Source organism: Falco cherrug, chromosome 4, assembly GCF_023634085.1.
Source record: "Falco cherrug isolate bFalChe1 chromosome 4, bFalChe1.pri, whole genome shotgun sequence".
Classification (NCBI taxonomy): domain Eukaryota; kingdom Metazoa; phylum Chordata; class Aves; order Falconiformes; family Falconidae; genus Falco; species Falco cherrug.
In genome coordinates this window covers 99,674,278-99,699,413 of record NC_073700.1, presented here as the reverse complement: position 1 = coordinate 99,699,413, position 25,136 = coordinate 99,674,278, and the positions used below count along the sequence as shown (strand labels likewise).

Here is a 25,136-nt window from a genome sequence, read left to right as displayed (position 1 = left end):
AAATAAAATATAGGACAGGTTACTCTTGAGAATTCTTTTTCGTTGAGCTTTTCAGGCACAGTGCACTGGTGCTTCCCTGACTGCTAATGAAAAAGGAGAGTCAGCATGGTTTAGTGCCCTTTGGTGTCTCTCAGCAACATTTCATTCTTGTCCTTGTTCCACAAGGATTTCTGTGGCATTGCTGTTCTCAGTTTGGCTGTTCAGTCATGGCAGTCAAAATATCATTTTAGAGCTTTTTACCTGCTTGAACCCAGCCCGGATTACTGAGCTTTAGCTCCTTCATCCACCTAACTTGTTTCTGTCCCCATAACCCATTTGGTCTTTTGACATCAGTTTTATCATGCAAGGCCCTTTGAAGCATATTCTACAGTGGGGTTGAACTTCACACTATTCACCCACCCTCTCAAAACAGAAGTTAATTGACCAAGACATAGTGCTGCTACCACCTAACACAAGTACTGGCAAGACAGATTAAAGAAGGTTAAAGAAGCAAGTCCTCTTTGGGATGTGATAATACGGTCCATGCTAAGACGACAAACAGAGCAGGGGAGTGCCAAAAATTACTTGATATCTCTAAGTACAAGCAAATCCATGACAGACATTAAGGTTCACATACTCACTGCACTGCAAACACCCTCCTCTAGTCTTACATCTAGCTAATAACCCTGAGTGTTCTTACAGAAACCTAGATTAAGTTACTTTCTGTAGCATTGTTGCAGTCTGGCCACAGCTTCTTTTGTTTCAATGACATTCCTTCTGGACATGCTGGCTGGGAGGCAGAAGAGTAGCTGGGTGTTAGCCCTCCACGGCTGGAGGGGGAAAGCTGGCTAACTCAAATTTCTAACTGTGCAAAGCTGCAAGAGCAGGATTCAAATGGACTCAGACCATTTTCTGTAGTTTCAACTCCCATCTTTATTTTCTTCTACAAAAGAGCCACATGATTAACTCTATGCATATCAGTATCATTCTTCTCTATAGGCCATATCCAAAACCACAGACCTCCACATCAGTTTGGAAAGTTTGCTCTCCCAGCGTTTCCATAAAAGCATTAATGTAAAAATGACTGTAATATGCATAGTTCTACAATTTTCTCCATACCAAATGCACACCATACTTATTTTTGACTAGCTGGATAGCCATTAGGATAGGAACAGCTTCAGGTAGATGCTATTCCAAGTATGTCTTTAAAATTTGACCAGTTTTACATTTTTGTAAAATGTAAATTTTCTTTACAATTTGACACATTTTTATAATTCCACAGCTGTGAAACATGCAAAGATATCAGGGCTTTGAAAAGGGACACCTTAATTTGAAAGTCTGGAGAAGGAAGTGACTTGCTAGGGACCATGAAGCCTTGGGCAAGGCTCAAGCAACCTAAAGGTTTTCCCATGCCCTAAATTTGACACCTATCAAGACTGTGTTCAGTGCCATTCTGTGAACCATCTATTTCTTTTCCTCCTAGAGAAAAGGCAACAGTATGTTTAGGAACTGAAGCAAAGCACATGCATATGTATTTGTTAGATCCTACCATGTGGAGCTCTAACCAACAAAGCCAAATGTTTGCTTATTTGTTCCAATTATATGGACGCAAGACATTTAATGTAAGAGTGTGTAGAACCAGCACAAAACCCAACAAAGTCTGTAACTCCAGAGTTTGCCTCAAGGTCGTGATGTAGTTTTAGTATCTGGACTCCATTCAGCACTTGAAACTGATAGTAAACAGGGGGCTTTGGTGATCAAATTCTGCCAGATTACTACTGCATAGCAAAGAGAACAAGCAGAGAGTGGGGGTGCTGGTTTCAGCACAGTGACACCAAAATCCAGAGTGCATAGGGTTAAAAAAGTTTGAGCTGCCTCTTCTCACACATAGGCATACTGATTGAAGCTGAGTAAAAGCTTAATGTTAACAGATTCTTTATCAAATGCAAGTTTGACAAGAAAAGTTATCTGAAATAAAACATCTCAAGATGATACATCCAAAGAATGTACCTTGGAGTGCAGAAAAATTCAGAAAGGAAACCAGGATTTTGTGTAAGAATCAAAATATATCATAATTCCCGGTTGAGTATCATGAAAGTTGAAACAGCAAATCAGCAAAAGGGAAGTAATTTTAATATCTGGTTTTAACTACCAAGGCGATACCACCTAAAGGGAAAGATTTTAATGCTGGATGACAGCTTGTATCACCTCCCCTTCAATGCAAAAACAAAGCCTAATTCCTTTCCGAATGAAGGTACAAACAAAAAAAATCCTTCAATATTCAAGATGCCTCATAACAACTCAAAAATGGTAAGCTGAAGAAACATTTTGTTTCATAGCTATTAACATTTTCAAAGCTTTTTGGTTGTTACGCTGAATCTAACAGCTTTGCATTATCTCACAAGAATATCCTCTGAAAGAAGAATAGCTGCAATAAAGGTTTAATGTTCTGATATTTTAATAATGGTTAAATAATTAATGTAATGCATGTGCTAGTGGCATAATGAGTGTTGTTCTTTCAGTATGTGCAGTAGTTACACAGCAATAACACAAGTACCTGGCTTAAACTTTAAAAATTTAGCTACCTCTGTTTCTGAGTAACTACTTTGACACGTCTTTTAGTATATTAATCTTCAGAGCATGACACTTCTTAAAATTCAGGTTTTGGGGTGAAAGAGGTCTCTCAGGAAAGGGCTGAAGTAGCCAAAAGACACTAATAATTTTGAAAATTCTTCAGCAGCAACACAGGGCATTTAAGGATTATTTGTAGTAGCAGTAGTAGTAGTAGTAGTAGTTTAGTACCAGGGAAGTATGTAAAAAAGTAATATTGGAGCTTGTATTTTGCAGACATTTGCTGGAGAATCTTTCCCAAGCAATAACTGCCTCTCAGAACAGGAAAAGAGTTTGCCTGCCTCAGTGCTCATAATATATTATAACTATCATAAAAATTTAGCTGCTTGTTATGGTAATTATGACACAGCTATTAATGCAATAGAAACTTTCCAAAAGACATTGTTCTCCTGTGAAGTGTTCTCAGTGGGTCTCTTGAAACAAAGATGTGCCACCTGAGCTGACAGGGCTTCAATAAAACATAAAAATGCAGTTATACCTTCCAAGCAAGCACTGCGATAAAAAAAAACAACCTTTATCTCTGCAAAGTCAGTTAAGTAAAGGAAAATTTCATATCTGTGACTTTCCTATAATTTTTCACTGAATTTTTCAGCCATGACTCCAGGGAAAATTGAGTAGGCCTTACTTGTTTTGTGTCTTCTCTAAAACTCTTGCAGTTTTATGTGGAGGGAGTAAAAGCAAACACAACAAGCATATTTTCTTTAATCTGCCAAAACTGTGTTGTTTACATCTTTTTCCTTAGTGGAGGAAACTCACATGTTTAAGGACACCGGTCTGGATCCTCTCTCAAAGAATTTTCTTTTAAAGGATGGAGGAAGAAAATTCCTGTCCATCCAAGTTACCACTGATGGTAATAGATGGAAAGAAATTCTTCTTTTTATCCTTAAAGCACATCCAGAACCTCCTTCCACCTCTTCCTTTACCTGCAAGTTGTAAGACATCATAATTCAATTTGTCTTTTGCCACCTCCACAGCTACCAGTTCAGGAATCCCTGGGGTTACAAAGGTGACCCTGTGTAGCAGAGCATGAACAACTGCTTCCACAGGCTTCCTCTGTCTTTCAGGAGACTCCAAGGCCAGTTCCAGCTCTCAGTCTGCTTCTCTGATGTTACTTCTCTACTCAGGTGTTCACTTCTCTGAGTAGGGAGAGGCATGCAAAACCATGCTTAGGATTTTACAAGATGGGCTCTTCTCAATTCTCTGATTTTTTTTTTATCTTCATGTGACATAGGAACACATGCTTTTCACCAAGGGCTGAACTATACAATTTAAGTAATTGCAAAATGACTAATAGGGCCTTGCATCTACTGACATCAAAGTATATTATAAGCCATACCAAAAGCCATAGCCTTTTCTTATAAATGAGGTAAGGAAAGGTTCAGCCAAGTTTAGAGCTACACCTGTAGCTGGAGGAAATGGAAAGACTGCTTTCAACTGTAATAGGCTTCCAGTGATTTTAATCAGCTGAAGACAGGAGTTTTGATTCAGATAACCCATGATGAGTCATTGCTTGAGCCGCACACTGCATCATCCAGGAATTTTTTATTAGATGAAGCCCACATTGACTGGACATGTTAAAATGTCAGAAATTATAATATTCTTGCAATATTTCAGAAAGATCCTCCTTAACTTATCCCCATATAGTGTTTCAATCACTCTCTAAAGCTGTTGCCTAGACAGCACTGACCTGGCTCATAAGTGCACTCTGGCAGCATCCTTTTAATTTATACCAAGAGTCATAAGCAATCATAATATTTACACCAGATCACATTTTACATTCGTGGAAAAGGAATGACGAAGTAGAGTCTTATTACGTTGTATACATCCTTTCCTTTTATCTACATGTGACAGCATGTGCAACAGGAAGAAACGTGTATAACTTTGGAAATCACATCTAAAGATGGCTGTCTAAAGAGAGGTTGTTAAATCTACATTTTGACACGTAAATACATGATTTGGAAACATTAAGACTTCAGCAACTCTGGAGGAAGAGGTAATTAATCTTTCAGATGAGAAGCAAATTCAGGTCCTGATCATTTATGATTGTTAATGATCCTGAGCACAGTAATGTTATTTACCTGTATGTTCTACATAAATTCCAGTACTATTAATCTTTCTGTGTACTTTCTGCTTGCCTGAGATTTTCCGGTAGTTTCAACCGAAAATATTATTCCTCAGTTATGGCCTGATTTTGAAAATCTGATGTATGTATCCAAAAATACTCTCACTAATGTGATTTTAAACTACTTACATGTCAAATGTTTACAAGCATTTGCTTGGAGCACCAGAATGATAAACTTTTCTGTAGTGTTAACATATGTTTCCAATTAGAAGCAGCTTCACGTATAAGAGACTATATACTAATAGTAGATACTGTGATCCAGTACAATTGTTATCATCTGATCTTCAATTATATGTAAAGCCCGATTATCTAAACAGGATCGTAGTCTTATGACATCTATTAACTACAAAGATATTCCCCTGATTACCTCAAATAATTATGTCTGCTATTACATTGAGATAACAGGCAGTGTGCCTTACAAGCAGTCATCTCCATTTCTGGGGCTGTGTGTTGCTTGAGATGCTTATTTTATATATACATATATATATATATATATATATTGCTAAACAACAGTAGATATTTTCAGAAAGAGGTAGTCCTTATAATGAAGAGTAGTGTTTAAGTCAGTGGAGAACTTTCTTATTAAGGAGGGAAAAAGCTTTTAACAAATATTCAAGAATCTTTCTTACATTAAAGCTTCTTTTTGTTGAACAAAATGCGTATCATAACTGAGCTGTTATGAAGTTTTCTAGCTCTATTTTAAGACACTTTCAACTGTAACATCTTTGACTAGTTATAGAAAGTTTCACTTCTCTATGCACTTCTGATCTGTCTCATTTTAAATAATTAAATTGTCTTGGTTATAGAGTAATTAACTTGTCTTGGTTTTAATTAGATTCCATTGGGTTTTTTTTAATTACTTTGCAACTTGAGGAAAGCCTCATTGTGAACATTCATCTGAAATCTCTGATGTGTTTAATAATATAAGCAAAAAATATCTGTTAGGGAAAACCTCATCAAATTAAACTTGCTGGCATTCTTGTATCTTTCAGTAAGGTTAATATCAAGCAGCTTACCTTGTCATCCAATTTCCGTGCACTGAATGAAAGTTCAACGTAGTCGTCATTGCCAGACAATTCCTCAGCAATCACCTAAATGGAAAGCTACATTTGAGTTTTGCATGGTGTAATGGAAGGGGAGTAAGATGCCATTTTCCAGTGTGAAGACTCTAGACCCCATTAGGAAAAACTGAAATGTGGTACAAGTTAGTACATTTCTCTTTGCAGTCTGGAAGGGCTAAAAGCATTCAGTGAACCCTTTGCTCAGCAGATCAGTGCCACCCTGTTAAGCCTACAAACCTGAATCACTTTGTAACACACAACTATGCCTTGTCAATCACTTGTCAATGGACAGACATCAACATCCATCAGGGATCCCCTTCCTCTGACCAAGTACTTTTCCTCAGGTAGGACAAGGGAGAATTTCACAGTATCACACTGTCCAAGGAAACGAAAAAGCTATACAAGAGTTGTATTACTTCAGTGTAAAGTTTAATTATTTTTATGCTGCTTCAGCATCATTCGGCAAGCTAAATGGAAAAAGGAGTGAAGTCACCCATCTTAGTTGCCACGAAAGGCACACTTAAAGTAGAGGAGTTCTGGTATAGTTTTTCTGCAATAGCTACATCAGCAAAACCATTTACTCTAGACTGAGTCAGAAAAAAGTAACACAAAAATAATCTAGTGTGATTCTTTCAAATGGTGTAGGCTAGGCTAATAATGATGCCAGTTGCTGTGCTGTGCAATACTGTTAAAAAACCCAACAAAACCAACATAAACAGTCTTCCTGACTAGCCATTAGAATGGTTCAGTAGAGAGAGGGTATTAACGAAACCTGGGCTATTTCACTGGAAAATGTTTGAAACAAACCACGCTACATTCTATTTGACAGTTATAAAATCTTTCCCTATTGCAAATATTCTCCCCACAGATTAAATCGCCCCAAAGAACCGACTTATTGAGCGTTTCACGCCCATGGCCACACACTTGTCAGCCATGTCAGTCCCCAGCCAGGCTCAAACTGTCTCCGCTACACGGACTCCAGACTCCTTGGGAGCCACTTGGGACACCCCCCACTATTCTTCAAACCAGCTGAAGGCTGCTGAGGTTAGAGCTGCAGTCAGAGCATGCAGTGTGGGATGCATTCACTGCCCACATATGCAGCTCCCAGTAATTAGCCAGGCTGTCCACAGCCTCAATAAACTTCAGCATCACAGACTTTTTCTTTCTTTGCTGGAAACTTAGACTCTGTATCGGGCATAACTGGCAGGGGTTTGGTAGCAGGGGCTGCAGGGGTGACCTGTGTGGGGACGCTGAGAACAGCCCCGTGTTTGTCACAGCCAGCTCCAGCTGGCTTGGCAGTGGGCAGAGGCTACAAACTGCACCCCAAAACATCAGCCCGTCAGAGGTGCATACAGCACCTCTGTGTGAACATATTTAAGAAAGGGCAGCAGCTGGTAGAGGCAGGAGGCACAAAAGGAGGAGCACTAGGAGGCCTGTGAGGCAACTGTAAAGATGATCCAGGAGGAAGCATGGCGAAGGGGATGTTGTTGGGGACACGGTTGGAGATGCACTCTTGGAAGGAGGTGTGCCATACCAGAGGAGATACCTCTGAGGGCCTGTACCCACAGGAAAACCTACACTGGAGCAAGGATGCCTCCAAAGAGACTGTTGCTCATGTGTAAGCCCATAGCAGGGCTGAAAAAATTGGTAACAAAGAGCAGAAAAAAAAAAAAAAAATCACTATGCTCTGATCCTGACCTGTGCTACCCATCACCTCACCAAAGGGACTGAGCATAACATATAGTGAAGGCAAAGGGAGTGGAGACTATGAAGGGGCCAGGAGATGAGTCCATGGGAGGGTGAGGAAAGATATTTTCCCTAAGAGTTTGCTTTTCATATTTGTTTCTTAATATCAATCAGTAATTAAAAGTTTATGTTAATTGGCAATAAATTAAATTAAGTAAAATTCTCCAAGTTGAGCCTGTTCTGGCTATGACACATCACAGCCAGTGAACTGTGGTGCTTCCTCATGCAAAATATTCACATACAGCCATGTAGGAGCACAGTTGCTTAACTGTGCATTAAAGTACCATCACACAGGCACATATGTGGTGTTTCACACGTTCCAGGCAAATGTGAGCTTGCTGGAAATTTGGCCTATAAAGTCTGACACATTTACATGTAGTCTGATGTTTTAAAAGATCATAAGTTGTATATGACCAACAGTGGTCCAGGATTTGCACACCAAGTCTCACAAATATTTTTAACTGAAAATAATGAACCCTTTCTTACAAAGGTTGACAGACTTCTTAGTGGAGAAGGTGAGCAATGCCCTGTTTTCATCCCACAGCCATATAATAAAACTGTAGTGGTGAGACGTTATACAAAGGGCTAATAAAATTCCAAGAAAACATTCCAAGATAGGAACTTTCAAAATCCTACGAAAAACCCGTAATTCAGTACAATGAATGAGTTAGGTAACTAGTATTTGTAACTTCCATACTTGACAGACAACTGGTATGCCCCCAGGTCCAGAAATACTGACAAATAATCCACTTTGACTTATTCTGTCAAGATAGCAAACTTTTCACACAGTAATTTTTGTCTGAGTTCAGTTTCTCCCATCCAAGTAAAGTCAGCTTGCTCTTCAGTACTACTGGCCGAGAGCCAAAGCAAGGAACCAAGGTCTGCATTTCACAATTATCATCCAGTGTTAGGCCAGCAGGAACTATTAACGCATTTTCTCTCATCTTCTGTATATCACAGAGCATTATTTTTTGCCAGAACACTGTACAAACGAGCCTAATGATTTTAGTTGAACTAGAGTATTTGTGTTTTCACAAGACTAAACTCTGTGTCCCTCGCAAAACAGGAATTGCATCTAGACCACAGTGGGGATGGACGAGATGAAGTATGCCCAGTTAATCCCAGCAGGCAAACCACACCAAATTATTCAAGAAGAAAAGGTCTCTCCTGGTTCAGTTCAGCCAGATGAACAGGGAATTCCTTTCCAACCCCAGACCAAAAATGAGTTTATTTTATGCATTTAAGCAAATCACTTCCCAGCTAAGCAAGGAAGACATCTAAGAAAGAAAATTCCCTGGGCTCTCAGAAAGCATTATTTCTCACAGTCTGCTGTCTCTTCTGGGTCTGAAGAGAGGAAAAAAAATCCAAACAATCAAGCCAAAAGAAACCCATCTGGCTAATTGCACATCAAGGAAAAAAACTCCTTCTCAACCCCACGAGGCAACAGAGCAGAGATCCCCAAAGCAGAATATTTTACTGTAGCCTTTGTCTTAAAGCAGAGCTGCAAATGTCACAAGCTTGCTGATGCTAGCTTCAGTGCAGACAAGCTTGATCTCCCAAACAAGCCCGCAATAAGAAAGATGAAAGAGAGTCAACACATCGATTTGCAGATTTCAAGATACACATGGGGCTGTAACTATCCAGTGTGTAATTGTGTTACAACACAGCTAAAATACCTATTCTTAGCAAACTTCTGGATTTGCATGTGGTATTGCTGGGTGTCTGTGTGTTTTCTGAGTTGGTTTTTCTTCTTCTTTTTTTTTTCTAGAAACTGGAAAAAGCCCAAAGTCCAAGAAACATCAGACTCCTTCATGTGTCAAAGCAAGCCAAAATGAATTTCTGAAGGTTCTAGAACTTCAACTAAAAGTATTCAAGCAGCACAACTTTCTTGCTGTCATCAGAGTACTTTAAATGTAGTAGTAAATATTGTGCTTTTGTACAAATCATACATTATTTGTTGCCATTTCCTTACAACAAGCATTTGCCTGAAACAGTACAAGTAATCTGTTAAATAATTTTAATACATTTCTCAATCGAGGGTTGTTCTGATGACTTAGCAGGATGCTTTTAGGGAGAATTAGTCACATCAGATATTTCAAAATAACAGGAAAATAAGACTGTATTTAAGACTGACTTACTGTTATAGATGACTTTCCTGCTGTGTTCCCATGTTTAAGTAAGGACTTGGAGAGTTTCCTCTGAGAAACAATCTGCAGAAAAATAAAAACAAAGGGGGGGGGGAAATCGAATCTGTAGTAAACACATGGCTTATTTTGATTTTATGTTGATTTTTTTTAAATCAAGGTAGTGTCTTAATCCATGATCAAAGTTAGCACAGTAAGACCATGACTGAGAAGAAAGGTTCCCAAGGAAGCCCACAGACAGGATGCAATGGAAGGACAAAGCAAGCGGAAGGGGTGGGGCAGAATGGGAAGAACACAGTTCATTGAGTTTAACAGAATAGTGGAAACCACATCTCTGATTTTCCTCAATTATTGCAACAATGGTGACAGCAGGACAGCAGTAAGCTTTAAATGGACTTAAAAGGCAGTCAGAGGACAGCTGTACACAGCAAATCTATCATAGATGCCTCCAAAAGCTGTTTAATTTTACAGGAAACTGAAAGCCATTGCAAAGAGAAGACACTTATTTTATTTCAAAATATCAGCAAGTCTAAGCTCAGGACAGAAGCAAGCAATCTGCCCCATAGTTTTAGTTCCAAAATTGCCTCCTTTGCTTACCAGGTACCAGACCTCCTCTAGAACTCAGCATTGCAAATGAACTTTTCTGTACTTCAAATAAATGTTACCAGAGTGACACTAACAAAAGGTGTCATTTCCCATATATAATAATCATTAAATTTCCTGAATCATCCTGAAACATTTATAATCAGACCAGTAAAAATACTAGAAGAGGAAAAAACCTTACAATAATGCATAATTGTAAGCTATAGTGATGTCCCAGTATATTAGGTCCCTCTTCTCTGTAAAGTTAATGCAGTATTTATTTATTTGTTTTTTTTTAATTGGAAAACTTCCAAATGTAGACAGAGGTACAGCTAACTCCAAATACAGCTTAGGAATCACAATTAGTATAATTTTTAATGTAACAATACTGCAGCAGGATTGTGCTGTGCAGATACTGAGCAAAACATTGCTTCTGCCCTACAAAAATCCCTAACCTCTGGAATGTGGCTTTTATACCAGAAACAGTCCTTTCCCACATCCAACAGTACTTGGACAACCTCATCCTCATGGCTAATCCATAACACTTCAAATAAAATCATCCACAAATAGACATCTTTGGCAAAGCATGCATAAGTATTACTTGTAAAGGAGAGGCAATCATCAAGGCAGAAGAATGGCTCCAGGCCCCTCATTAGAGTCCTGGGCATCATACACATTTCGGCAATAAACCACATCAGTGGGTAATGGCCAGAGCCAGAGGAGTGTGAGTAATGCAAAGCCATGGCCAGGCAAAAAAGGCACTGTGAGACTGGAGTCAATAGGATGTAAATTTTTGCCCAGCATCTCCATAGCGAAACATGTTTGTCCTGCCCATCAGTTTGCTGAATTGAACAGAAAAGCAAAATCAGCAGCTCAGATTATTCTTAGCTACTGTCATGACAGAAGCAGCAGGAAAGAAAAAAAATTAAATGGGCTTTAAATGTGAGATAGAAGAGCCATGACAGGGCTGGAACACAGGCCTGCCACAGGGGTGGACCAGACATCCAGAATTATTTTACCCAGCTTCCCGGTCCTAATGCAGGACCAAGTACACCTGGGTCAGCTATAGTTGACAGGTGTGTGTCTAATCAGTTCTTAAAAATATCCAGAGGTAGAGGGAAACACACTCCTCTGGCAATTTATTACGGTATTCATTATCCTTACTGTAAATATGTTTTTCTAACACCTAACCCAATTATCTGCAGATTAAGCCCATTATTTCTGTCTAATGCACCATGAATAAGTGAAACAATCTTTTTCCCTTCCTCTCTCAAGCAGCCTTTGTACTCGAAGACTAACAGCAACTCCCTACAGTCTTCTTTAGAGTACAGAACCCAAGTTTGTTTTCTCTTTCCTTTTTGACCAAATTTTCTAGCCCTCAAGCCATTCCCACTGCTCTCTGCTAAGCCCTCACTGACTGGCCTATATCCTACTCTTAAGAGTAATGCTCAAAACTGGACATAATACTCCTGGTTCTTCCTATGCAAGAAGAGCTTCTCATATCTTGCAAGCTGTGCTGCTGATACACTCCAGAATTGCATTTGACTTATTTTAAGAACGTCACGATACTGTTAACTAATGTTCATTTTATGACCATGTCAGATTGCCAGCCGTTTCTTACACTGTATTTTTGCAGCTTGTTATTACTTAAGTGAATAATTTAACACGCATCCTTTTTGGACCGCCTTCCATAAACCAGCTTGCTGCCATCATCTCACTCACTTTTGAATATTAACTTTTGGATTTGACCACTGATATTGGTCAATGGCAACAACAGACAGGAGTAAAGGTAAGATGACCAGTAATGCCACGATTCAAATGTCATTTTTCTTCTGTAGGATCTTGGAAAGAGTGCTTGCTGTGACCCCGTACGTCACCCATATCTCTGTTTTCTTGCCAGCTAAACCAGTTCAAGAACAAATTGTTGCATTCTTGTGAATTGTGAGGTACAGTTTAAAAAAACTTGTTTGAGAATCTCAGATGGGAGGTAATACAGAAATATGACAGATTGTTCTTAATATATAATCAAAATTCTGTACCAACCAGACAATTAATTATGGCAGTTGGGGAGCAGGGCCCTTTATCTCTATGACCTCCACCTTCCCCAAGATGCACAGACAACTCTGTAAAACACATTAAGCTCTTTCATTGAAAGCTGTGGGTATTGTGTACCGGAAACCTTTTCAGATATGTTATATCTGATATATATACACCCATGGTATGAGATAGAACTTGGATGGGAACCCATCCTTTAGCTAGACTCCTTTAGAAACATCAGGATCTCTCCCCCTGAACTACCCAAATTGCACCAGTTCCCTTTGCCGCTTTGAAAAGTGTCCCAGCTTTCAAGAGGCATCGGGCAGACAGAAACCTGAAGCTTGGGAGCTCCCATGCAGGTGGCAGGTAGACAGCTTGCAGTTCCTGAGAAGATAATTCATTCTGACATTCCCATTAGCAGATTGTATTAATAAGACTTGCTCTCTAAGCCATTAGCATCATTGTGACACTGTAAGCATTCTGCATACGTAAATACGTGTATTTGGGTGCAACCGTTTATCAGTTGCTAATTAAGTGGCCAGTAAAATGAATCTTCCATCTGGCAACAATGTGCCAACATCATTGCCTCAAACTCTAACTAGTGATTTAGGATCTGCAGGCTATCATTGCAGTAACTGTCAAAGAAACTATTTTCCTTAGCTGTAAATTGCCCTTTTTGTTCATGCGCTGTGCAAACCAGCTCTCATTGATTAAAAGAACCACTGGTAAAGAAGTTGCCATCGATTATATGTCATATTCATTGTTTACGTATCAGTGTAAATCTTCTGAAAATTATTATTAAAAGTTTTGCTGACCTGATTGCCAGACAGCAAGTCTTAAATAATGAAAACTCAAGGGCCTAGAAAGCATTTGCCTAAGTTCAGAGTTACAGAGATAGCTGAACTGGCAAAATGGCTTAAAAGAAAGTAATTAACTAAAGGTCTCCGATTTGCCAGAACTCTTTGGTTTGACTCTTCGTTGTGGTTTAACCACAGCCCGCAACTAAGTACCATGCAGCTGCTCACTCACACCTCTCTTCCCACTCCCCCCAAGTTGGATGGGGAGACGAACTAGAAAAAAAGGTAAAACTCATGGGCTGAGATAATAACAGTTTAAGAATTGAAATCTAAAAATATAGTAATATAATATAATATAATACAGCTCTAATACTACTAGTAACAGTTATAATAATAGTAATGAAAAGGGAGACAACAAAAAGAGAGAGAAATAAATACGAAGCCAGACAAGTGATGCACAGTACAATGCACAGTACAGTTGTTGACCCCCGACTGACTGATGCCCAGCCATCTCCTGAGCAGAGATCAGTGGCTCCCCTGGCCACCTCCCCGCAATTTATATACCGAGCACAATGTTTGATGGTATGGAAAAACCCTTTGGCTAGTTCGGGTCAGCTGTCCTGGCCACGCTCCCTCCCAGCTTCTTGCATATCTGCTCGCTGGCAGAGCATGGGAAACTGGAAAAGTCCTTGATTTAGAGCAAGCACTACTTAGCAAGAACTAAACCATCAGCGTGTTATCAACATTATTCTTATACTAAATCCACAGAACACAGCACTGTACCAGCTACTAAGAAGAAAATTAACTCTATCCCAGCCAAAACCAGGACATTTCTACTTCAAATACTTGCATTTTACAACTTCAACTACAGAGAAAAAATGTATTTTGTTCTCCAAAACTGATGTGAAGTGCATTGTCTTTCTAAAACACAGATAGCAGAATCCAGTTCAGCCCTAGTAAATCTCATTACATTTCTAGAACACATTTTTTCATTAACATTTTATTAGAACCATGACCTACCAGTGAAGAAATGGATGTAGAAATCTCAGAGATCTAAGAAGTGAGGCTAAGAGAGACTTAGGAAGCGATGTTAAGTTTATTTGCTGCTACTGCCACCTATAAACTACTACCCAGTTCTGGTCTGAGACAGCCACATGTCCAATAAAACATATCACACTTAATACATTTGCAAGAGATGGGAACAGGAACAGCATATAAAAGCAGGTCATCTCGACTAGATTTCTTGTCTGTGGTGCTAAGGGATATCGGCTCTATGGTAATATGGGGATGGGAAATTCCCTTGAAGATTATCTCAATTTGCCTTATTACGTACAAGCCCGAATAGGCTGACAGATCTGGATTCACCTGCTGCCAATTTACAATATAGAAAAAGTGCCTTGCTTTTTTAAAAATTTATTTTAGAAGTATGAATAGATTCAACCCTTGGAAAAAGCACAAAGGCACTGACACTAGCTGTGTACAGTGCACTGCTCAGCAGTCACTCAGAGACAGGGACTCTGATGAATGTTTGCTCTCTCCTATGTCTGAGTCATGACTAATCAGCACTGTGTAAGATGAGCTGTGAAATATAATGACCTATTTCACCTGGCTTGTTTAAGAACCTTTTAAAATATATTTCCTCATGTGGTTCTTCCTTAACCAAATATAAGGATAACTTTCGATAATACCATACAGAATTCCCAATGCTTATCAATCAAACTAATGAGAAAATTTTAGCATTTAGTGATTTAGCATTGGTGGGAACAGATAAATCCCATATATCATACTGAGAAGTCCTGTTTACATTGACAGCTGGGACTGGTCAAAGTTCTTTCAACAGCACTGACTCAGTTTTCCAAGGTGCCACCCTGAGCCAGAGGCCCGATGGTCACAGCCCACATTTGCTCTGGGATTAGAAAGCTGTGTTATTTCTGTCTATTTACTTGCTTCAATTAAATTGACTTATATAATACCTAGCTCTGGACATAACACCAATGTTCTTTTGTTAAAGGCGTCTTGGAATGTCCATGGATAATGGCCATAGCTCCTTCTCTATTCATGTCCTATGCCACTTGGCTTTTGTTAACTCTTGTGGCATGTGAACCACTGGTCTCTGATTTTGACAGAACCAAGGACTTGGCAAATACTCTGCTTAGTGACATGTAAGAGTGTACACAACTTAGATTTGTGGTTATAAAACTAGAAGATTAGGATTATTTAAAATAACTCCTTCAATGTCTCAAATTCTTTATTCACACTGGGCTCTTCTGTCCACTGGATTTTCTTCCAGGAAGCCCAAATTTAGTTGTCTAGACAGCCAGGTTAAGCACAAATTTCCCTCCATAGTACACAGCTTGAAGAAGTCTTTGCATCTCTTCCTTGCCAGCTGGTACAGTCAGACAAATAACTTTAGCTAAACAATCATTCCCCAGGACCTCTGTGTTAATTCTTCTTCCAGATTTGTTATTCCTGTTACATGGACTTGCACAGTTGTTTAACTTTCTTCTAGCAGACCCAACTCTTTTCAGGACTGCAAAGAGCAGCTACTCACATTTTACTAGCATTTTTCACTTGATCCAAACGCCTTTTTCACAGACTGAATCTTCACCATCAAACGCATTCACTTGCCCAGTACAGAGCCCTTGACGCCACACACAATCCAACCCTGAGTCTGGAGAAGCAACCTCCCACCAAACAGCAGTGGTATACGCAGGAAGAGAATGCTCTTCTAACCGCATCCCCTAGAACCATGTTGATATAATAAGAAAATAAAAGTAACTATCATACTCTTTCAAAAAATGTCTCTCTTGACTCTTTCACCGACTTTGTGTTGTGGTTTAATCCCAGATGGCAACTCAGCACCACACAGCCACCTGCTCACTCCCCCCAGGTAGGATGGGGGAGAGAATCAGAAGGGTAAAAATGAGAAAATTCATGGGCGGAGATAAATATAGTTCAATAGGTAAAACTAAAGCTGTGCACACAAGCAAAGCAAAACAAGGAATTCATTCACCACTTCCCATTGGCTGGCAGGTGTTCTGCCATACGCAGGAAGGCAGGGCTCCGTCACATGTAATGGTTACTGAGGAAGACAAATGCTGTCACTCCAAATATCTCCCCCCTTCCTTCTTCTTCACTCAGCTTTATATTGCTGAGCACGACATCATATGGTACAGAATATCTCTTTGTTCAGTTGAGGTCAGCTGTCCTGGCTGTGTCCCCCCCCAGCTTCTTGTGCACCCACCAGCCTACTCATTGGCAGGGTGGTGAGAGAAGCAGAAAGGCCTTGACTCTGTGTAAGCGCTGCTCAGTAAGAATGAAAACATCCCTGTATTATCAACACTTCTCAGCACAAATCCAAAACTTAATCTCATACAAACTATTATGGAAAAAAAAAAATAAACTCTATCCCAGTCAAAACCAGAACACCTTGCTAATATCTGCAAATTCTTCATTAGACATGTAAGTACCCTCCAGTGGATGTTAACCCTGATCAGCTCTGTGGCTTGATAGGGCTTCTGACTCAACATGCATTACTTTTCCCACCTCCCCTAAGTGCTAAAATTTGTATCTTTCCAAATCGCAGTTGAACTACCTCTCTAGCTGCAAAATGACCACCGTAAGCTCTCAGTCTTGTCCATGGTTTTGGCATCATGTTAGCTCATGCACCAGTGTCTAGCTTAAGCCTCAAGAACATTCCCGCTGCTTTTGGACTGCTAGCCCATGCACCTTTAGCTGTGATACTGGTCATCTGCCCAACCTCTCTGAGCTAATCTTCTCGTCTTTTCGCTCACACTATGCACGTGCTTCCCAAGTGGCATATTACATGCAGCTATCAGTACCTTTTTTCAAACGTGGCACTACTTTGTTACAACAGTGTGTACACCTCCCTGTGGTGGTGTTTGTGAGGCCAGCTATGAAGCACATTCTGCCCAAATGGCATTCCTCTGTGATATCATGATTTACATTTCACAGTACCACAGCTCTCTTTCCTTCTCCTTCCTTAAAACTTCAGCAAGGGCTAATTCTGTTCCCTGCAGTTGTCTTTTTGAAGCATTTTGCCTCAGTTATTAGTTATGATTTAGTGTCTTAAGATGGGCTCAGTTAATACCGCGAACTGACAAGACTGAGTCTTCAACCTTACATCAGCCTTCCATATTTTCATTTGTTTTTTCTCAATTTGAAAAATGAACATGCTCCTTTTCAAAGGATATTCTTCAAATTCCTGTAATACATTGTTAGGTGCTCTTCTCCAGTTAAATCAAGTAATACCTACTAAAACATTAAATGCTTCAAACCCACTTTATAAGAAGACTGTCTCTATTTTACTGTCATCTTCTTTGCCGGCACCTCACTGCTTTTAGAGAGAGGATGAATACTATTTAAGCCTTCTTGGGCTGTCCTCCACATTTTTAGAAAGGAATCATTGTGTCACATCTTTCAATCACTACTTTGGTTTTTTGGGGTTTTTTTCATGTTGTGCTCGGCATTGCTTGGATTCAACAACTGAGACAAGTACTTGTGAAATTTCACCTCCAAGTTCAGACTGCTCGGCACTGTACAGCAGTCTGCTTTTCTAAAGCAACAGTTGACTTGAATGAGTTTTTCAGGGCCTCCTAAAGTTACAGCTTTTTTAATTGTTTGCTACAAAAGGTGCTAAAATGCACAGCTTACCTAACCTAAAGAATCTTTTCTCTGAGTTCTGTCCCTTTCTTGACAAGCAATTGCTATCTTGCCAAGCTGGGGCAGAGATTTTAACACACTTAAAATGAATTGACTGTGTTGCAAAATCACTTTTATCCTCCGTACATAGGAAGGAAAGGATTCTGTGAAACGCAAAACTCAGGACATACCCATATGAAAAGCATTTACTAGTTATGACACATGGTCTCTTAAGCTCCCCCCTTCTTGCATAAAAACAATTAAACCCCTTAAAGCACCTTTTTCACAGCTACAAAGTCACCCAAGTGAAGAACTGCAGTACTTTTGCAATATTGCTGTAAGTAGAATGATACAACCAGAGTGGCTTGAGAAATGAGTGGAGATTTAACATTTGTAAAATGTATCTTGAAGCCTGTCAATTACAATATTAATGTGCTCTTAATACAATCCATTCAAGTCAAATACTGAAAGTCTCTGAACACCCACAAATAAAATGATGGACTTTACCGACATTTCACTTGTGTCAGTAAATGACCAATTTAAGCAAGGGCAGCAGAACTGAGGTAGCCCTGGCTCACAGTGTAAAATATCTCTCTTCTTCACACATTCACCTTTAGCTTGTTTTTTGACTAAGCAAGATTTGTACTACTCTGATGTGCTTGTGTCTTTCTATCTATCCTCCAGGAACTTTTGAACCCATCTAATAATTTCCGTGAATGGTGGCAGACAGTCGAAGGTGCATCAAACATGAAGAAAGACCAAACAGTAGGTCTGGTGACCTTGCCAGTGACTTTACTCCACTCTCAAGGAAAAAAAAAAAAAAAAAAAAAAAAAGGAAGAAAAAAGTTTTGGGGATGAGTTTACCCCTTCACAGATACCCAGAAATCCCTGCAAGTTCTGATGCGTATGTCCATAATGAAGGATGTTGCAGTCTAACTGCTCACAGAATTCTTGTTTCTTGGTAGAGCAGTTCTATAGCTATAATCATCCTCTTCCTATGTATGATACTTTCTGTACCATGTTCACCACTCTAAGATTTCTTTTGTTCCCTATAGTATTGATCAGCTCACAGCCTATTTACAGCTGAATTATACCTCTCCCTGTCTTTGTTAAAGACCTGTAGCTGAAACCAGTCAATCAAAACAGAACATTGAGAAAAAAAGATATCCCTAACACAAGTGGCAATAATGTTATTACAGGAAATGGCTTATCAATAGCATAAAAGGTCTTTGAATTTAATTAGTACGTAGTGCAGCACCCCTTTTAGAATTATGCATAATAATAACTCATTACAATAGCAAACTAAATTTTAAATTGCTTTTCTAAAGACTGCTACATACAAAAAGATGAAGTATATAAAAACAAAGCAGTACACACTGTACAAATAATTCCATTAAATTTGACTGGCAAGATTCATCTAGAACTGAAAACCTTACAGCTTCAGAGACGATGCTGCAATGGCAAACCAAGAGTTTCCTGGGGATAACTGAGGTGTTTAAATGGTTAGGTAAAGTTAGGGAGAGTGCTGTGTTGATGATTGGCTGTGCTCCGAGTCAGCCCTGGTAGAAAATGACATTCATACCTAATAAAGTACATTATTCATCCTACTAATGAACTGAGCAACTTCATTTGGAGGAGATCAAAGGCCAAGTATTTAAAGGTATTTAGATACCTAAGGAGGCATACAGACATCTAATGAGATTCAGGAATTCAAATACCTTGAAAAAACTGGTCCTATTGTCCTTTGCACCACACAAGCAGTCAACAGTCTATTAAACAAATACTCTTATACAGATTACTTCAATTTAATTAAATTCAAGTGTAATCATGGCTCTTTTTGCCTTTCTCCAATTCAAGAGTAAGGGGATTTGCAATGGCTGAAACTAAACTAATAATCAGTCAGCATTTTCAAGTACATAATCTGCTAATTCCATATACTATTAAAAGCACATGAGAAACAATAATATTACTTACTGAGAAGGAGTGTTTTCAATATAATTTTTACACAAAGACATGCATGAAAAACATTAAATCTCTAAATAATACCTGAAAACGTTCTTGGGAGGAAAAACTTACATCTCTGCAGTTTTCTTTACTTGTGCTACTAGCTGAGCAAGTAAGGGAGTTGTGAATTTAACTGTAATTTAACACTTCTGTAAATTAAAGAAACCAAACATAAAATGGAATCACAGATTTGAAAATGATAAAGACCAGCCATGGTAAGTAATGAAATAAAAGCCACGAAGGCTATTCCCAGACTGCAGAGCTGGAATGGTTCACAGCATTTAAGAAATAAGAACTTTACTGGTTCCTATAATTTAATGATGTCGCAGGCATAGCTGAGCAGTAATCAAGAATGTCTGGGCAATTAAAATTTGTTTAGTTCTCATCAGAAAATGATTATTCAATGAAATATTTTTGGTGAGTTTTTAAAGCTCAGGCTGAGACACAAGAAGAAAAGGAGTTCCTAAGCCACCCTCCTGGTACTTAGTTCCTGTGAGGTTAAGAAGTTAACTTTGGCTATTAGAAAGTTTGATCCCTTGATGCGATTTCAATGCTTTGTAAAGTTTATGGAATACAGAACTGAAGAATTCCAACAAGACAGCTTTAGAGAGGCTCATTACACGTGAAGGCACTAACACATAAACAGAAAAGGATTTGGGTTTGGGGTTCTGTTATCCCAGCTGAACCATGAAAATTCGGCTATCAAATTTCTGACAGTACTTGTCCATCTAAAATTCGTTTCTATTGTTTCTGCATGGATAACAAAACCCAGCCCTCTTGACTGAACCCCCCTTCCCCCTAAACAACTATATCCTGCCCTTTGAAACAATCAATCACAGTTTTTGTGAGCAAAAGCCAACAGAAATATAAAACCTCCAGTGATTAGATGAGGGTTCAGTTGGAAGTGATGAGTCTGCGTGAGTGGAGTGCCTGAACATTTTACCTAGGAATGGGGAAGGGGAAAAGGAAAAACAAAAGTGGAAGAGAAGGGGGAGAATTTACTCTGTTAGAGACATCATTTGTAAAGCCAGAATGAAGGATGAACCGATTCATAGCACCTAAAGCAACTATATGAATGCAAGAGGCCACCTTTATATAGTGGTGCCCCAAAATGGCAGTTAAAATATCACTGCTTGCGATTTCACTGCTTATCACTACGAAGATACACGGGTGACTCTGATTGCCAGTGCCTATGCAAAGAACAGCAACTATTTAGAGTGAATCAGAAAGCTAGAAAACTAGTGCGCAGATGCACAGCCTGATGGAGCATCCCAAGCCACTTCTGTTGCAGTGAAAAGCACAGTGCCAAACCACGCTCCAAAGCATGAGAGCTGTCATCTACAGCAGCAGCTTGAAAAGGCTGCTATTATTCCCTTCCTCCCAAAGCAAGCCCAGCTACAGCTAAGTCATCGCTGCTTGTTTTACTTCTGATTTGCATATTCAGACTTTCTTTTACCACTTGAAGGCTACTACAAGTATTTGTAAATATTTCAACGCTACACAAGAGTGAGGGTTCATTATGCCTCTGCTTTTCTCTGGTCTTGCCAGAGGTAGGCAAGCCCTAGGGACAGGAAGCCATTGCTGTTGAGACAGTGGCAAAGCACTGGGACAAAGCCCAGAGAGGCTATAAAGATCTCCATCCTTGGAGACATTCAAAATGGGACTGGACAAGCCCCTGAGCAATCTGCTCTAACCTGTTTTGAGCAGTAGACTGAACTAGAGACTCCTGAGGTCCCTCCTCGCTTAAATTACTTTACAATTTGAACAGGAAGAGCACACATTCCCAAATGTCTATGCTACCTCCTTGCATGGCATTTCAAGTAAATTGCACTAAACTTTCCCTCCAATTTCAGCTTTCGTTAGGCCCACTTGAAACACACACACTGTTCTGTCACAGTTTAGTCTCTGCTTCCAGCCTCACACAGGTTTCTCAACCATATCTTCTCAAAGTTATTTCATGTGGAATGAGATTATCCAGACTCAGCCTTGAACTCAAGAATTAACAGATTCTGTCAGAACAAGGTGGTTGCATGCTCAAATTCTGATAAGAAATGTCTTCCACGTAGGAATTCTGTGCACAAATACCTAAAATTAGGGTAAAAACTAGAAATGTTAACTTTCCTAGAATTGATCCACTCTTTCTATAGCAATATTTCTAAACAACGTCAAAGGTAAAACCCAAATAACGTTTCACAAACACATTTGGATAAAGGATGCTTCATGCTCTGTTGCATTTTGAAGAATATCACTGTTAAAAAAAAAAAAAAAAGGTGTCCCATAATATCACAAATATGTTTCAGATTTGGAATAATCTTTGTGATGTTACAAGCACAACACAGTATAGTTTCCTTGCTTAAGTAGCTACCATATGACTACACAGCTTAATTGTTAAAAAAACAGTATTATTAGATGTTAGTCTTATTCAGTTACTTAGAAATTACCTCTAAAATGAAAAATAGTATCATATTTTAAAAATGCAGAGGTTTTAATTATGTGCCTTAACCTACCATTTAACAACGCCAGTTTATTTAAGTAATACAGCATGGATAGCTTAATTGGTTGGAGTATGGTAGATTCTTTGAGGTAAAGATCCTTAAGAAACTCTATTTTATAAACTACATGCAATTGCAGACCATATTTTAAGATTATGCTACTGATTGAGGAAAATTAGTTTGCACTTCCAAATTGAGCACCTTCTCTAGTATTTTAGGGCTTTTTTGATCTCACTATCATTCCATTTGTTAACATTCTGCAATTCGGCACATTACCGAAGAAGCTGGGAAACTGGAATGTAAAATGAGTCTTTCTGAGTGGAAGGAACAGACTTTCAGTACTTTAAAACAGACCAAAAAATTTCCACAAAAAACCTTGCACTAAACCTTCTCCCCCTCAAACCCTTCAAGAGATAATCTGCTGTTATTTTCTTTGAAAGGGCAACTTTTGAGCATGATGGACAAAAGAAACTACTTTAAGGAAATGTCTCTATTTAGCACATTGACATTTTCTTAATTACACTCAGCAGGTATCTATCCACAACCACTTGTTCTATAATGTGTTTAAATACTGTGGCATATGGAATTCCCCTTGATGCATCTACTCTTCAAATCCAGTTATAACTGACTGCATGCCAGGATGCTGCTAACCACAGTATTTACCAGTAGAGGCACAGAATTGGATTGCCCTGGCAAGAGCAGAAGAAATAAATCTTGCTGAATATCCAGAGGGATGTCACTAGACAGTGTACATTCAGTATCTAACAGCCTACAAGTCACTCCCTTGGGACATAGGTTTATTATACTATAAAGGTTATTAAACTACTACTACCAATACTAATAAAAGTATTAAACTACTAGTAATGACACCTTCTGAAAGAACACATTTCTCCATTGTTCACATCCAACACTCCAAATTTTCAATAAGCTTGTATCTATCAGGTAGGCTACATGTAGGACTTAGATAGATCAGAAGAAACAGAAAACTCACTTTCCTCTGTCAGCTTACTGTATAACCATGCTATCGCCTTCCCCAGCACTTATTATTCCTACTGATTTTGTTTTAGGTAGGAGTATTACATGATTCTGGCAAAAATGCAGGTTTACTACACATCTAAATGATGATCTACAAACAGGTACGGGTAGCAGCGAATCTCTTATAGACCAACTATTACCTAGAAGAGAGCAACAGAAGTTGGCACATTTATGGTGGAGAGGGAACCAGTCTTTCAGACTATGCGTAAAAATCTACAGCCTTCCTACATGTATCAGGTAAGACCTACTTGCAATGGGAAAGTGAATTGATAGGCAGGCACATACTCACACAAAATCATGTTTTATTCAGGCATTCAAGTGAGGCAGAGCAACAAAATCATGTCAAAATTATCTCAAGAAAAGCCACGGCCCTATTACCATTATTTAAAAAATGCAGTAACTACACTGAAGAGTTAAGCTTACGTGTAAACTCCTATTGTACAGCCTGTACTGCAGGATTTTCAATGCTGGATTTCTCATAATGGCTTTGCTTGGACTGCAATTCCAGTGTTAACATTTTTGGGTTTTAAATCAGTTGAGGAATTATGTAAAGTTAAAAAACTAGAGGGGGGGGGGGGAAACCCCATCAAAAAAGTCTAAATATGAGATCAGAGTCCTCAAGGCTACAATACTGTGAACAGATTTCACACTGTTATTATTTTTTCTTGGTTACCATTAAAATTACACTGCAACCAACCCAGCTGTGTGCTATTTATAGAGATCAAATCATTATAAAGACATTTATGCTACAGGCAGCAGCAATGACTTTTTTTCCTCCTCCTTTTTCAAGCCAATTAAGCAAGAACACTGTAATAGCTTCTTTCTTTTGTTTCTCATTCTCCTTGGTGTTATAGAATAGCTTATTTTCATTAAGGCCACAAGAAGTCTGTCAAAAAAAACAGACTTTATATGCACTTTAAATATCCTAAATACCAGTATCTTCATGTTGAGCTTTCAATTTAGTAAATACATCTATTTCATATTAATTCTCTCACTGAGAGGACTTTTCTTCTTTCAGTGGCTTTGGGAAGAAAAATAAAGGGATTCATGTGCAGTAAGGCTGAGGGAGCAACAACAAAAGGTGCGAAAATAGGAAACAAAAGCTTTGCAGCACCTTCCATGCCAAGCTACCATGTTCAGGGTACAAATTTACGTGGAAACACCTCAAGGGATAATCTAAATGAAAGCACTGCCTGTCTCATCACACGAGCTACCACAGAATGGAGAGCAAATTCACACTCAGCTCAGTGAAACTGAGACCATCCTTGGCATTGCCATTATGGACAGAGCCAAGATCTGTGTTATGAGATCCTGCATAACAAGAAGTCTGCCAGTCAGAAATAAACTGTGATACCTGGGACACTGTAGTGTGCTACCAGTCAACAATACAGGATTTCACTGCAGACCTGGCTCTGACAAGCTCTAGATATTGATCCTGTGGGTAGGACTCATCAGCCTTAAATTTAGTCATCTAAAAAGTTAGGTATCTACTCTAAGCCAGCTGTCTAGACCCTCTTTGATATCTGATGAGGAAAGACAAGCATCTCCTCAAGGCAATTTATTGTAATCTATGATGGGTGTTCAGGTGGGATGAATCAACTCTTGGAACTGTCTGTTTCTCTCCACTGAACTAAAGATGGAAATCAGAAGAGTAACTTAATCTAGACACCTAACTTTTGAATGACTGAGAGTCAGGGAAATGAATCCAACCCTATCACTCTATTTGCCACATCAGCAGGCACGACTTCCTGTGAAAAAAAGTGTATTTGTAAGCATTCCTCAGACTTGGAACTTGCTTTAAATCCCATAAAATGTTAGGAACAGTAACTATCTCCCAAATCAGT

At 39.0% G+C, this 25,136-nt stretch overlaps 1 protein-coding gene across 4 annotated transcripts in view; it reads right to left on the bottom strand.

Annotated features, from left to right (window-relative positions):
- CPNE4 (copine 4) overlaps positions 1-25,136 on the bottom strand; it is a 320,303-nt gene that overhangs the window by 98,751 nt on the left and 196,416 nt on the right. For 3 of the 4 annotated variants that reach the window (XM_055708199.1, XM_005445873.4, XM_055708201.1), the window contains exons 4-5: positions 9,678-9,749; positions 5,749-5,823 (exon numbers count right to left, since the gene is read on the bottom strand). In XM_055708199.1, coding sequence (XP_055564174.1) covers positions 5,749-5,823; positions 9,678-9,749 — 147 coding nt within the window. The remainder of the gene's footprint in view (positions 1-5,748; positions 5,824-9,677; positions 9,750-25,136) is intronic. The other variant, XM_055708200.1, reaches the window with a different exon arrangement.